This window comes from Saccopteryx bilineata, chromosome 2 (assembly GCF_036850765.1).
Source record: "Saccopteryx bilineata isolate mSacBil1 chromosome 2, mSacBil1_pri_phased_curated, whole genome shotgun sequence".
NCBI classification, from domain to species: Eukaryota; Metazoa; Chordata; class Mammalia; order Chiroptera; family Emballonuridae; genus Saccopteryx; species Saccopteryx bilineata.
The window spans coordinates 343913231-343926767 of record NC_089491.1 but is presented as its reverse complement, the minus strand read 5'-3'; the positions used below and the strand labels follow the sequence as shown (position 1 = coordinate 343926767).

Sequence of the window (13537 nt, the reverse complement as noted above, 5' to 3'; positions counted from 1 at the left end):
CTTTCTGGTTTCATAGACTAAATAATGTCCTTGTTTCAGAAGTTGATTTAATCCACCTGTCTTGACTTGCTTGCCATTTCAGCCACTTCAATCATGTGAAACATTTTTTTCCCCCATGTTGTATTATCTTTAATTAAGTACAAAGACTCTTCCAATTATGTCAGCTAGATCTCATTTCACCTCTGTTTGACCGCCAGTCTCCTGCCAACAATCTTTGTTGAATTTCCATTTGACAGTCTGGCACTGCCCTGATCCAAGCTCCCGGCCCTCTCACTTCAACCCTGTTTCCTGCCTGTGGTGTCTGCAAGGATTATACTCCAGACACATTGCCTGTTAGGTCTTGGGGGCTCCAGTTCTATTGGTGAATGGTTGCTTACAGACCACCACCCTTCTTTTTGGTGTAGATGTTGCATTTTGCAAAATAAAAGCAATATATTTTTTTCCACTTGTGTGAACTTCTATATAACCATTTTTAATTCTTACCACATATCTTTACACGTCATATAGCCACGGAAACGTTGTTGTTTTTTTCTGGAGAGCTCCATCCTGGGGTCTTGAATCTTCTTGCTGAACTGGCTACTCTGTCCAAATAGTAAATGTCAAGTTGATGGGGATTATTAAGAGTAAGAACAATTTTCAAGATTAATGAATAGAAAGAAAAGTAGCTGATGAGGCTGATATGATTAATAAGGAAAATGAATACTCATAATGAGTATGCAAATGACACATCAGAATGTGAGCTCAGAGGTTCATGTTGTGCTTTGAGCTCATTGAGGTCCAAGGTCTATGTTAATATTTTCTCTCTCTCCAGTTTCTGGCACAGAGTAGAGCTTAGAATTCTTCATGGGATATAGATGGATGAATGTGATCAGGAGATCTGAGAGGACAAGAGGAACTCTAACTTCGACAACTTTGCAATCTGACTCACACTCAGCTCTGGCTGGGCCACCTGTGAGGAACTATGAGTTCTGAACCCTGATGCTCTTTTCCTCCAGCCTGGACTTCGGACTAGACTGTAGACAACCAGTTGTAGCAGGTGGAGAAAATGAGACATGGGCGGGGAATGGGGGGCGGGGGTTGGTCCGAGCAGCAGCAGCAGCCTGTCTGGAACTACCCAACTTACTAGGTCTCTGAGGAAAAGCAAGGGTATCTGAGGATATTGTCCAAGTTCCATTTGAGATCATCCTGGGTACGGCTCAGCTGAAGGTGTAGGCATGTGAGTGCCATGGAGTCAGGCGAACTTCCTGGAGCTCTAAGGTCCCTTGGAGAGGGGTGGAAGGAGAGGCCAGGTTAGCATGCCTACTGTCATTGTAGCAACCACTGATCTCAGGAAGCCGCAGAGTGACCGGGATGACCTCTGGCAGGCAGAGTGGTATGAGGAGAAGAGGGAAAGGTAGAGGTGTACTGAATTAGGGTTCTCAGCCCTGCGTGGAGGCCAGCGTTTCTGAAGCAGCACTGATGACAATTTGAGAAAAAACTTGCTCATCGTCAGAATGTTTGTGCCCTGCCTCTGGCATCACTGTGTGAGTTCACCCACACGGGCTTGTCCAATGCCAGGAGGGGAGCTCTCCTCTTCCACGAGGTAGAGCAGAGCCGTGAGCCTGGCTAGCTCGTCTGCTAAAGAAAGTGCTCTTCCTTCCCCACAGGCAAAGGCACCACATCCCAGGATGTGTAGGGTGATACTAAGGAAGAGAGAAGGAAGAAGCAGATAGCTTTAGCTGCTCACCATGTTCCCCTCAGATAGGACTATGCAATTATTGATAATGATTCATGGGGCAGGGAGTGGGAAATGAAGTTCAAGTCCAAGTGCATGTGACCTCACATGTTAGCCGAGTGCCAGCGACCACAGTCTGATGTGCCGGCCCATATGTCTGTGTATTGGCGTTTCTAAAGTGCCTTTCTGCACATGGGTCTGGGAATTCCAATACATGGGTGCTGAATATGTGCTTTTCTGGAACTGTGTGTCCTCTGCTTTGCCTCATTTCCATATGATGTCCCGTGAAGTCTAAGCACAGAGTAAATATCCGGCTACTGGCCTATGCCCAGAAATTCTTGGGCTAAGTCACTTAGAACACTGGGCTAGTCCCAGTGTTGGTTTTGGATAATCTGGGAGACCTGGATCTTTGGGACAGAGGATTAACCTTGTAACTGCAAGTCATGAAATAGCTTAGGTGGAACCAACTCACCCCCTCGTTGTCAAAAGAGAAGGAAATGTTTCTCTAAACTCCTGAGGGGGCACCCCTGGAAACGTAACTCTCCTAGTATTTTTCTAACCAGGCAGATGATGCGGGAGGAGAGATGACTACCTATGTCTCTAATCTTATGGCCATGTTATGGGGCAGGGCAGAGCGAAATACGAAGATGACCCTCACTGAGCAGGGAGGGGATGGCTCTGAACCCAAGAGGGAGAGATGCAAGTGGCCGTGAGGTGGGGGATGAGGGTGCTGTCTGTCAGGGTCAGCTGGCCCGGGATCACTGCACCGGCCACAGAGCTAGCATTGAGCCTCATGCCCCATCCTACTTTCTCCATTGGCTCGTTCTGTAACCTGGACCGTCTGGGTTTCTGCAGGAAGGGACACACATGTGAGGGAGTCAGCTGCCGTGGTCTGTGTTGAAATTTGAGGCTGTGGAAGAAGTTGATTAATAGGTAGAGAATGAGGTTAGAGCTGGGGAGTTTCCTGGCCCTCTCCAAGGGTCTTCTGCTCATATCCAAGGGGCTTCGATTATTCGATTTTTTTTTGTCACTTCCAATCTGATTACAATCCTATGAGGCTCCAAATAGGTAACTGTGAGATGGACAACATCTCTTTGGTAGATGGACAACAGGTGATTTTTATGTCTATTTTTTGGTGATCAGAAAAAGCACAAGTTATCTCTAAAAGAAATTTTATTTTTCTTGTTTGACACACTAACCACCTCTTATATATCCTGGTCTCAGTGTGGGTGGTTTCAGGCCAACAGAGAGGAGGTAAAGAGGCATGCCATCAGAGCTCGGAAGTCCTGATGTGTGACAAAGAATGCCTGAGGACTCTGAGAGGTGGAAGGGAAGGTAGGGAGGCAGGAGAGAGAATATAGGTTCCTGGAAAGATATTTATCGACTAATCTTGACTTAAGCTCCTATATGAGAAGAGGTAGATGTGTTAGGGAGGGGTAGAAACCACCGGGCCCTTTATGTTTATAAGACATTTGTGAATTTTGTCAACAGTGGCAGTCTTCTCATCCTATAACTCGTACTTTGTCTGGATCTACATTTCATGAGCCAAAGCTGCTCTCGCCTTCCATTCTCGAACTTTCCATTTGCTTCTAAGTGTATATCCTAAATAATATAAAATTATTTGCCGGGAAGCTGCAGTCAGACATACATAATTTTGCTGTAATAAGTGTTGAGCAGCCTTTTGGGGAGGCATGGCCCCTCCACGGCAATCTCACTGTCGGGGTGTGTAATGTATGGGGATAATGATGCTTCATCGCTTTAGAGAAAGTACTGTGGGCTGATACTAAGAGCTGAGTGAGGAGCTGCAGGGTCCTGCCTCTTCAGGAGGGCCCGTGGGTTGCTTGGGATGAAGAAAATTCTTAATGAGAATTGTATTCTTATTACAGGGTAATTTAATTTTCTAGATAGCTAAGAGCAACAGTAGACTAGCTCCTTGATTAATTCTCGTGAATTTGTATTTTCCTGCTAATTGCGTTGCCTTCTTTCCGGTCAGCCTCTGTCAGATGTGAAAGCAGGTTGGACTCTTGTGTCCTCTAAGCCCCTGGGCCCTACATGGAAGATCAAGACAAGCGGTTGGAACTTTTATGATAGCAGAAGGAGACTGACGCGGTCTTCTATGTGTAGGATGCAAGGTGAGGGGGAGGCTGTGATGAACACTTGCAGGGGGAGGAAATGACTAAGCAGCAGTTCCAAGGAGAAGGAAACTGGCATGATAACAGGGTAAACTGGGAGCTTGGTTTGGAACAGAGGTTCTGGTGGTAGGCGGCATGGGAGCCCAGCTGAGGGGTGCTGATGGTCGGGGCTGATCAGGAGGCAGTTATAACGGAACCTCAGCCCGAGTGAGTTTTGTGGATTGGATTTGAGGATGAACAAGGGACCCAAAACCCATCTTGATCTGTTGTTGTTGCTGCTGTGTTCCTTTGTTTCCCAGAGGACAGTGGAGGAAGGGCATGTGATGTGTGTTCCAGCCTGGAGCTCAGATCAACCATGGTGGGTAAAAGATCCCGGGTCCCAGTCACGCTTCCCTTGCATGACTCATGCTTCCTTTGAATTCTGCCTCCAGATTTTTTTTGTTTCAGAGCTAAAACACATGTTCATGGGACTTTATCCTGGGATCAATCTTTGAGACAGATGTACTGTGTTTTTACTCCCCCCCCCAAATTCTTATGTAAATTTATTACACAAATAGAAGTTCGTTAAGCTTGGGATATGCGCCTCACATCTACATGGGGAGCATGCTCTGTGAACTAGACTTTCGAACGGGAAGATCTGTTCCATTTCAGGAAAACAGAAGAATTCTGAAAAGAGGATAGAGAATAAAGGAGAAAAGGAAGGAGAATGGGAAGCTAAGTTGGGAATTGTAATGATAAACACTGAACTCCAAAGTGTGATTTCTCGTGAAAAAAATCAGCAAGTTCATTATTATGTGCAACTCAAAGCTGTCTCATTGTATGTGCACAGCATGTGATATCTAAGTGTAACCATACGGAATCGTTTGGATGTATGAAACACCTAATATGGAAAAACAAGAAGTTCCTCTTCAGTTCTATCAGGCAAGTTCAAGGAGTCCTGGAATAAGAGAAGTGTATCAGCAGGGATATAATTTAGGAAAGGTGGAGAAAGAGAAAATTAAGTTAAGTCTAGTAGAAGCTAAGTGCCAAGATTGAAGACCTCCTCTTTTTTTGTGATGAAATAAAATGACTATCCCGATTCTTGGGGTTGGGCTAAGGATGGTTTATAATCTTTAGTCAAAAGACAGTCTCTACTTTCAAACTATTTCTAGCTGATCTATCCCTGGTTAGATCAAGATCAAGCATTCCAGGATTAAATGTTATCTATCCCTGGTTAGATCATGCATTCTAGGGTTAAATAAAAATGTTATTTTATTTTGTTCTTTTATATTTGAACATGCAGTCAACCAGTTTAAGTTCAGTGAGCTTTGAATTAAGACTAAAGATGCCCCACCCTTACTATGCCTAATAATTTGAGACTTACACTTTTTTTTGTAATCACAGGCCTCATCACTTTTTAGTTTTCTATTTTTACTTTTATTTAAATATTTTAAAATATTTAATTTTTTATTTAAATATTTAAATAATTGCATGGACAAAAACTGAAACTGTTAAGTGGCAGGGGATACTATACTGCTCACAAAAATTAGGGGATATTTCAAAATGAACGTGAAGTGATAAGATATCCCCTAATTTTTATGAACAGTGTAAATCTGATACTTGAAATGTTCATAGATCAGCAGCCAAATGAACTTGACATTGTGAAAGGTGAACTAGTATGTCATTGTAGAGTGTATGCAAAGTCACACGCTATAGAACCTACATGAGTCAAATATCACCTGTTCTCTGCTTTTTGGGGTCCAAACCCAAGTACCACTAAGTAGATGTGTGCCCTAGAATAAGGCTTCCTCTGCCATTAAAGGGACATGAAGATGCTGGTAACAGCCTCTTTATGGGTTGTTGAGAGAGTCAGACAAGACAATGTCTGTGGGAAGCTCATGATGGAGGTGTCATTGCTATGAGAGAGAGCAAGGGGCAGGGGAGAAGAAGGACTATGTTCGGCTTTGAGTCCTTAGGCCCTGGCGGTGATGCTCATCCTTGGGTTGTTGGAGAAGTCAGGGAAGCTGGTCTTGCTGACAAAGAGATACTAAATCTTTGGTTTTGATATTCACAGTTTTAGAATTCTATCTTCATTAAAGTGTTCCTTTGTCATATTTCCCCCCCCCCTTTTTTTTCTCAGAGTCTGAGGTGGGGCTCTGAAAGCGGGAGGTTCTTTGAGAAAGGCAGAGAGGGCTGGTATCCCCCAAACAGAAGAAACTAGGAGTCTCCATCTGGGAGCCCCTTGTCTGGGATTACACGTAGGGTGGAAACACTGCTCACACCCCGGCTGCCTGCCCTCTCTCACCTCCCGATCCCTCAAAACGTCTTGCCTTTAAACAGAAATGACTCTCTGGAGGTCACTTTCCAAGGCCCCTTACACAGAAAGGGCACGAAGTTCAAGGCCTAGACTTTGCTCTTCTCCTGCACTCGAGAAGGGAGGGAGGGCTGGAGCGTTGCCCCATGCTGGCTGCCTTCCCCTCTGCACGGGCCAGTCTCTTCTCCCATAGAATCGGGTCCACGTCACGGCGTGACTTCCGAGGTTGGGTTTCCTGAGAGCAGCCTGGCCAGGAGGTTATGAGGGGCCCTGAGTAGTGAAGCAGAGATGGTGGAAGCCAGATGAGGAGGAGGTAAGGAGTGGGCCTGGTGTGGGCAGTGGGGTGGGAGGAAGGATGAGGGAAGGTGTCCCTGGGAAGTCCGGGAGTGGTTGGGGAGTCATGAGAAGATGCTGGGGGCAGGCACAAGTTCAGCGTGTGATTTCTTACACTGGATTGAACCTGGACCGGGTTGGGATTAGCAAAGCAGAACAAAGAGCAAATGCCAGCCTCCTCTTACTTCTGAAGCTAGCTCTATTCCCGGGATACCGAGAGGAGAGGTCCTGGTCCTAATATGTTGTGTGGGTGGTCACAGTGTGAGGGCCACCCCACAGCCATGACTGTGAAGTAGGTGGCAATGCCTTAACCGTATGCGTGTTGTTAGGCCCGAAAGCCTCTTCAATCCTTGCCATGACTGTGAAGGAAGCAGGTGAAGGGAGGGGAAACGTCCCAGCATGCACAACCTAGAGGTGTGAGTCTCTTATTATTACCAGGGAGCTTGATCTCCAATTAAACTTCTAAACAAACAAACAAAAAGGACCAAAGATGAGTTCCTATCTGTGGTCCTTTCCAAAAGCGTGCCATCAGGGACAACAGTTTTCTTTCCGAGAACTTTCTCTCCTCCACCTCCCAAGGGACTAATTACTTGCCCTCCTTGCAAACTTTGTAAAAAAACTGCAGCACTCAATGGGAAGCAATTATCTCCTTCTGATATGCAAACACTGTCCTTGGCTTCTCCCCTTAAAATAATCAGTGCACAAATCCACTCAGATTTCCCCTGAGAGACTCCCTCCTGCTACTCTCATCTCCCCACATCCCCTTCTTAAAAAATTAAACATAATCAACCTCCTAGAGCAGTCTATTGCCTGTTTTTCAGTGCTCTGTCTGGAGCGGAACCCCTGAGTGGTCAGTTTGGGGAAGGGATAGCTTGCCTTGGATGTCCACAATAATCACCCCATCACAGCCAGCATCTCACGGGCATGACTTTCTCAACAAAGTTGCCTGTGGCCCCTTGCTACTCAAAGTGTGATCCTTGGAGAAGCCGAGGAGGTGGAATTAATGAAGGGGCTATCTGGAGAGTGGTCAGGGATACCTTCACTAAGCAGATTGTAAATGTCCTCTGAAAGATACTTCATTCACCAAAATCCCAGGACCTGTCTGATTCCAAAAACTTGTAGTGGGCATGGTGGGCATTGATGTGGAAATCTTTGCAGGCTAGGGCAGTTATCACAAGAGGTACCATTTCCCTCCAGTGCTGAAATTTCTTTGCCTTCAGTTTTGTAAGGTCAGAAAAAACTAAGGAATAATTCTGTTAAGGGACAACTCCATGAAGTTAGCTTACATAGGACACAGCACACACCTTACTTAAGGGAAGGAGAATAACAAAGATGCAGGCTCCAACAGGTAACAGGATCTAAGGGAAAACCCAGAGACACAATGCCATTGTGACTTTCTGGGGCCCTCTTGAGAACTGATTATTCAATTTTTAGGAATTAGGCATAGCCATTATTAAAATAAATAATAGAAACATTATCAAATAGTCTATATTAAACTTGACGCACCTAATAATTTTACTACATGTTACCTTTATCTATGCTATGAAGTTGTTTGTGTCTCTTGTAGAAGTATAGTGTTAATACTGTATAATGGTGTACTATTTAGCATCTCTTTGCAAGTCTAAGTTCAGTGGTATCATGCTGGTAGTTTGATTGGAAATGATGGGAGTATTGACACCATGGACATTGGCAAATGCTGCAAGTCAGCAAATACTACAACTGGAGAGCCAGGAGTTAAACATCTATGAGCAGACCACTGGATCTTATCACCTTTCCTTAGTATGTGTTAAGCATTATTACAAGGATTATATTTACATCAGAAGATTTAAAACTTAAAGAATTGATGAATTGTTTATTTGGGTTTTTTTGCTTAATCTCTTCACCTTTTTCCTATATAATTTTATTAACCAATGCCACCCTGATAAATTCAATAGAAATTTAAAAAACAAAATAAGACAAGCCAACAACAACAAAGAGAATTGGTGAACTAAATTAATATGAACGTGGTTCTCCATCAGCAACACTGAAATTCCCTACCATGGCCTTAGAGGGTTTTACACTTCAACAGATTCCTAAACGTCCCCTGTATGCAGGGCCACTACAGGACCCAGGCCTGACTTATTTTTGAAAAATGATTTGATTTCTTTGTCTTCCCTCATCAAAGCTTTCATACTCTTAGTTTTGTATTCCTTGGTCCTCCCTACTAGAAGCAATAAATCTACTCTTTGGATTCCCATTGCTGTTTACATGTGTGACAATGGATTCTTGTGTTAGCCATTTAAAACCTTGTCTTTCTAATGATTGCTTACTAGAACACTCTATCTCTGGGTCTGGGATGCCTGGCAAATGGAGGTGGGGGGGTGGCGGGGGAGATGGGGCAGGCATTTTACTTATTTATTTATTTATTTATTTATTTATATTTTGGGGGAGCAGGCATTTTAGAGTCATGAAATCCCACTGCTTGTTTTTTGTTAAGTCTTATTTAATATTTTTTCATTAATATTTTAAAACTTTTTCTTATAACATGATCTAGTTTTGTATGCCCCTTTTATTATTCTTATTTAAATATTAAATGTGTGAAATAATAAATTTTTTAAAATCCCACCACTTATTCTACCTATATTTAAAGTATTCTGCACCCCCGCAATTATGTGCCATGTAAGCTACTTCTGGGGAGCACTGTTGCCCATTGTCCAATGACCTTTTATCAAATCACATTATGTAGACTAAGAATGAGAGCAGTTCTTGCTAACTCCTAGGGAAAATGGTGTTGTAGTAAAGAAAGTATGAATCCTCCATACAGTTAACAACATTGTGTATGTACCAAACAAAAATATTTCTCAGGTATATAAGTGTTATTGGTCATGCTTCAAGTGTTGATGGATACTATTGTGATAAAATACAAGTGTTTAAAAGTGGCACTGACTCTATAGTTGCTTTTAGAAATGGTATGAGTTTCTTTCAAATAAGGATATTAAACACAGTTGTGAAGGAGTAACTAGAATTGTTGCCATTATGAGCCTATAAAATGAATGGAACTTGATGGCTACACGCTAATCAAGGGGCTAGAGGAGTCCAGTGGTGTCAAGTCCTGGAGATCCTAACTTTCAGTGAATGTAATTTTGATCCAGATGGAAGAAGGATTTCTGAGTATGGAAAGGTGATAAGCTTGAAGAACCATATTCTACTGTCAGTCCTGCCCAACTGTTTTCCTCTCTATTTCCCTCTCAAACTTGTCCATTCGTGGTTCAGAAGCACTGCTGGGCTGCAGTCCAGACACAGCAGTTCCCTTCTGGGCTCTCGTGGAACTTGTAATAAAAAACAAAAAACAAAACACCTTATCAAAATGTGTTAGAATTAAAAAAAATGTGTTAGAATTAACTGCCCTAGTTCCACTCTCTCACAGATGGAGAAACCTCAGGTTAGCGTCCATGACTCTTTGTCTTTAATGGTTAGTGCTGAAAAGGAGGGCAGTGCTCATGGAGAGCGATCAGCAAATCTTTATTCAATTGAATTACTGTGAGGATAAAACTGAATGGAAAACATTTGTAAAAGTGGTTTGTAAAGTGTGAAAAAATATGTATTTATATATACACAGAGAGAAAGAGAGAGAGAGCTAAGGTATGTACTACCATAGAATTATTTTTTATTTCTTCACCGTTCTTTTATTTATTGTACAGATATTTACTCCTTGAGGTGGTGTGCAGAGACTAATTAGAGAAAATAAATCAGTTGGTGCAACAGCGAACAGCAGAGTCATTGCCCTAGTGTGTAAATGGAGGAGACAAGATTTTCCACCCAAAGCAAACTCTCCTTTGGGTGAGGAGCATCTCAACAAGAAAGAAATGCACTTTTCCGAAAGCCAGAGAAAGGGGCACGTCAGTTGGGAAGGGGTTAGCCTGGGGAGACACCAGAGTACACATGAGAATCAATGGACCCCTAAGTGAGCCACTTTTCCAAAGCTAGACACTGTATCTACCAAATGAGCCCACAATTCCCTGCCATGTTTATTTCCACTTAGTAGACTTTTTAAAAGCTTGACATTTGCGGTAAATTAGTAGGATTGTTTTCTTAAAGTAAGTGGCACTAATAGTGCTTTGTTGACAAGTGAAGTCGTCACAGTTTGTGGGGAAATGCAGTCTGGTAAATCAAAGTCTGTTTGCAGGACGGATCTGGCAGAGTATTTTTTAATGCGGCTCTTTAAGAAAATACAGGATAAGTGGACGCTATGAGAATGGAATGGTTCCAAAGACAAAGTGAGTGGAAGATTTAAAACATTTTATTTGGACGAGGGAAGTGCATTTAGTGGAGCTGATGCTGAACCTCACCGGCTTTCAGGAATTGTACACGCATGCATGCGCATGCACACACACACACACACACACACACACACACACACACACACTGGGGCTGGATATCTCAATCAGAGAGCATGAGCTGGCTGCTGTACCTTGAATGGAAAGCCCTCCGGGCTCTCCAGACCCTGGACTACTTTCAGAGTTCTTACAGCTGCCAGGGGGCAGGGGAGCACCCCCATGGAGAGCTTTGGTCTAGGCAGGGGTCCTGAGGGCTCACTGTGGTTATTACTAACAGGCACAGAGGAAAACAATCTAAAGAAACTGGACAGTGGTTTTCCCAGCCAGCTGGCCCTCTGCCTCATCACAGGACCCCCTGACTGAGCCTGGCTGGGCTGCTCGGGCTCACTGTAGTGCCTTGTGGAAGCCTCTCAGCCTCTGCATCCGTCCCCGCAGCACCACCTTGAATGTGTCATTGCGGAGGGTCAGGATAAAGGGGTTGAGGAAGGGAGTGAGGACTGATGTCACCAAGGCTACGGCCTTGTTGACGTCCACAGAGTGGGCCTTGCCCGGCCTGACGTACAGGAAGATGATGCTGCTGTAGCCGATGAAGACCAGGGTCAGGTGCGACCCGCACGTGGAGAAAGCCTTCTGGCGGCCACTGGCTGAGGGCATCCGCAGCACGGTGGTCACAATGTAGCCATAGGAGATGAGGGTCACCAGGAAGGAGCTGAGGACAAAGGCCAAGGCCATGACGAAGTCCCAGAATTCCAGCAGGCTGGTGTCTGAGCAGGACAGCTGCAGCAGAGGTGTGTTGTCACAGAAGAAGTGGTTAATGACATTGCCATGGCAATAATTGAGGCGAGCCTGGGAGAGGACAGTGGGTACCATGGCCAGGAAGGGAGCTGCCCAGGCAGCCGCTGCCAGCCGGACACACACAGCCCAGCTCATCACAGTGCCATAGTGCAGTGGGCGGCAGATGGCCACAAAGCGGTCGAGGGCCATGTCCGCCAGGATGAGGAAGCAGGCGGACCCGAGGGAGAAGTAGAAGTAGAACTGGGCCAGGCAGCCACTGAACGAGATGACTCTGTGGGGGCCCAGCAGGTCTGAGAGCATCCTGGGCATCACAGTCATGGTCACCAGGATCTCCAGCAGAGAGAAATTGCCCAGGAAGAAATACATGGGAGTCTGTAGGTGGGTGTCAGCTATGACTGTGACTATGATGAGAATGTTTCCCACGAGGGCAAGGAGATAAAGCATGAGGAAGGGCCCGTACAGCAGAACCTGCAGCTCACCCAAGGACGAGAATCCCAGGAGGACAAATTCGGAAGGCTGGCTCAGATTTGCCATGATCCGGGGGCTGGCCCTGCATGGAAAGGAGACAAGGGAGAGATGGAGAGGCAGGGATAGTGATAGATGATAGACAGATAGATAGATAGATTATAGATGCATACATATGTATATACCTAGATATATATTATAAATAGATGGAGAGAGAATCATTGACTCTGAAACGAAGATGGAAACAGAAAGAGAACAAGGAGAAAGGCAAGTAGTTGGTCAGTGATTGACAGGAGGGCAGAGAGACAAAGGTAAAGCTAACAACACGGGACTTTGAGAATCATAGGACAGAGTGAGGGAGCCACAGAAGTAAAGGTGTGGAAAGGCATTGACAAGGAGAGAGAAAACTGGAGAAGAGCAGATTAAAGAAGACAACAGACCTGGACATGGCAGGAGCAGACAAGCAGGAGACAGGAAGAAACAGAAGTGGGAGAGGAAGACCAAACATGCGAGAGGGAAAACCAGAAAAGGAAAAGATAGGGAGGGAAGGGCACAGGAAGAGAAAGAGAGGGAATTAGAGTGAGTCACCCAGAAGCCCCCGAGAGCTGGTGCTGGCAGAGGTCTGTGTCCTGACCCAGAGTTTGTGCACCAAGACCCCTTTTCAAGTCTTTCTGGGTAGTCTCTCTGTGGAGGACCCTTCCTCGTTCACATTGTCCAGCTATTCACATGCAATTAATGGGAAGTCTGAGTTTTGTGCCAATAAGAAACCAGCTTTCTTTAGGGAGGTTTTATGGTATTGTTTGCAAAGACAGAGGGCAGAGAGGACGCAGGGGGTCACAAAGAGAAGCCTCAGGACTAGGCAACTGCTCTGCCAGCAACTGGAAGGTCACCAGCATTCTGCCCAATGGTGCTGCTTTGTTACCACACCTCCCCTCACTCTCGCCTGGTGGTTGGGGGCATGACCTTGAACCTGTGTTTGCATTCCGGTCTGATCTGACACTTGCTTGTTGTGGAATAGAAGTCTGCTCCTCTCTGTTACTTCCCTGTCTGAACTTCCATTTCCTCAGCTCTAAAATGAAGCTAGTAATAGTGTTGGCTTCTAGGGCCACTGCAGGGACTCAGTGAGTGCAGGATATAGCACAGTGATGGCTGGTGCTGTGGGTTGGACACACAACTGTCGTCACTGTTCTCATTGTTCTCCTCACAGCTGCCAGTGAACTCACATTTTCCTGCCCATCATTTCTCTACCTGCTTTAGGGCCAACCTGTGGGGGAGGGGGGATATTTCCATGGCCTTATGCTGTTCCTTGGAATTTGAGGTCATTAAAAGGATACATTTTAAAACTTCCAATTGTCTAAGATAAACTCTGGCCCTCTCTCTGGCCCATAACAGCTACATCTGAGTCCCTGTCCTGCAGTTGGCATTGCAAATTAAAGAGGAGGATCTGTCCTTTCATCAGCTTGGCACCCATCCCACTGACAAACTTTAA

At 45.0% G+C, this 13537-nt stretch overlaps 1 protein-coding gene across 1 annotated transcript; it reads right to left on the bottom strand.

Annotated features, from left to right (window-relative positions):
* Positions 1-11172: 11172 nt before the first annotated feature.
* On the bottom strand, positions 11173-12117 carry OR6V1 (olfactory receptor family 6 subfamily V member 1). The gene has a single exon (XM_066255300.1). It carries the CDS (start codon positions 12115-12117, stop codon positions 11173-11175), a length of 945 nt encoding a protein of 314 aa, XP_066111397.1.
* Positions 12118-13537: the final 1420 nt, after the last annotated feature.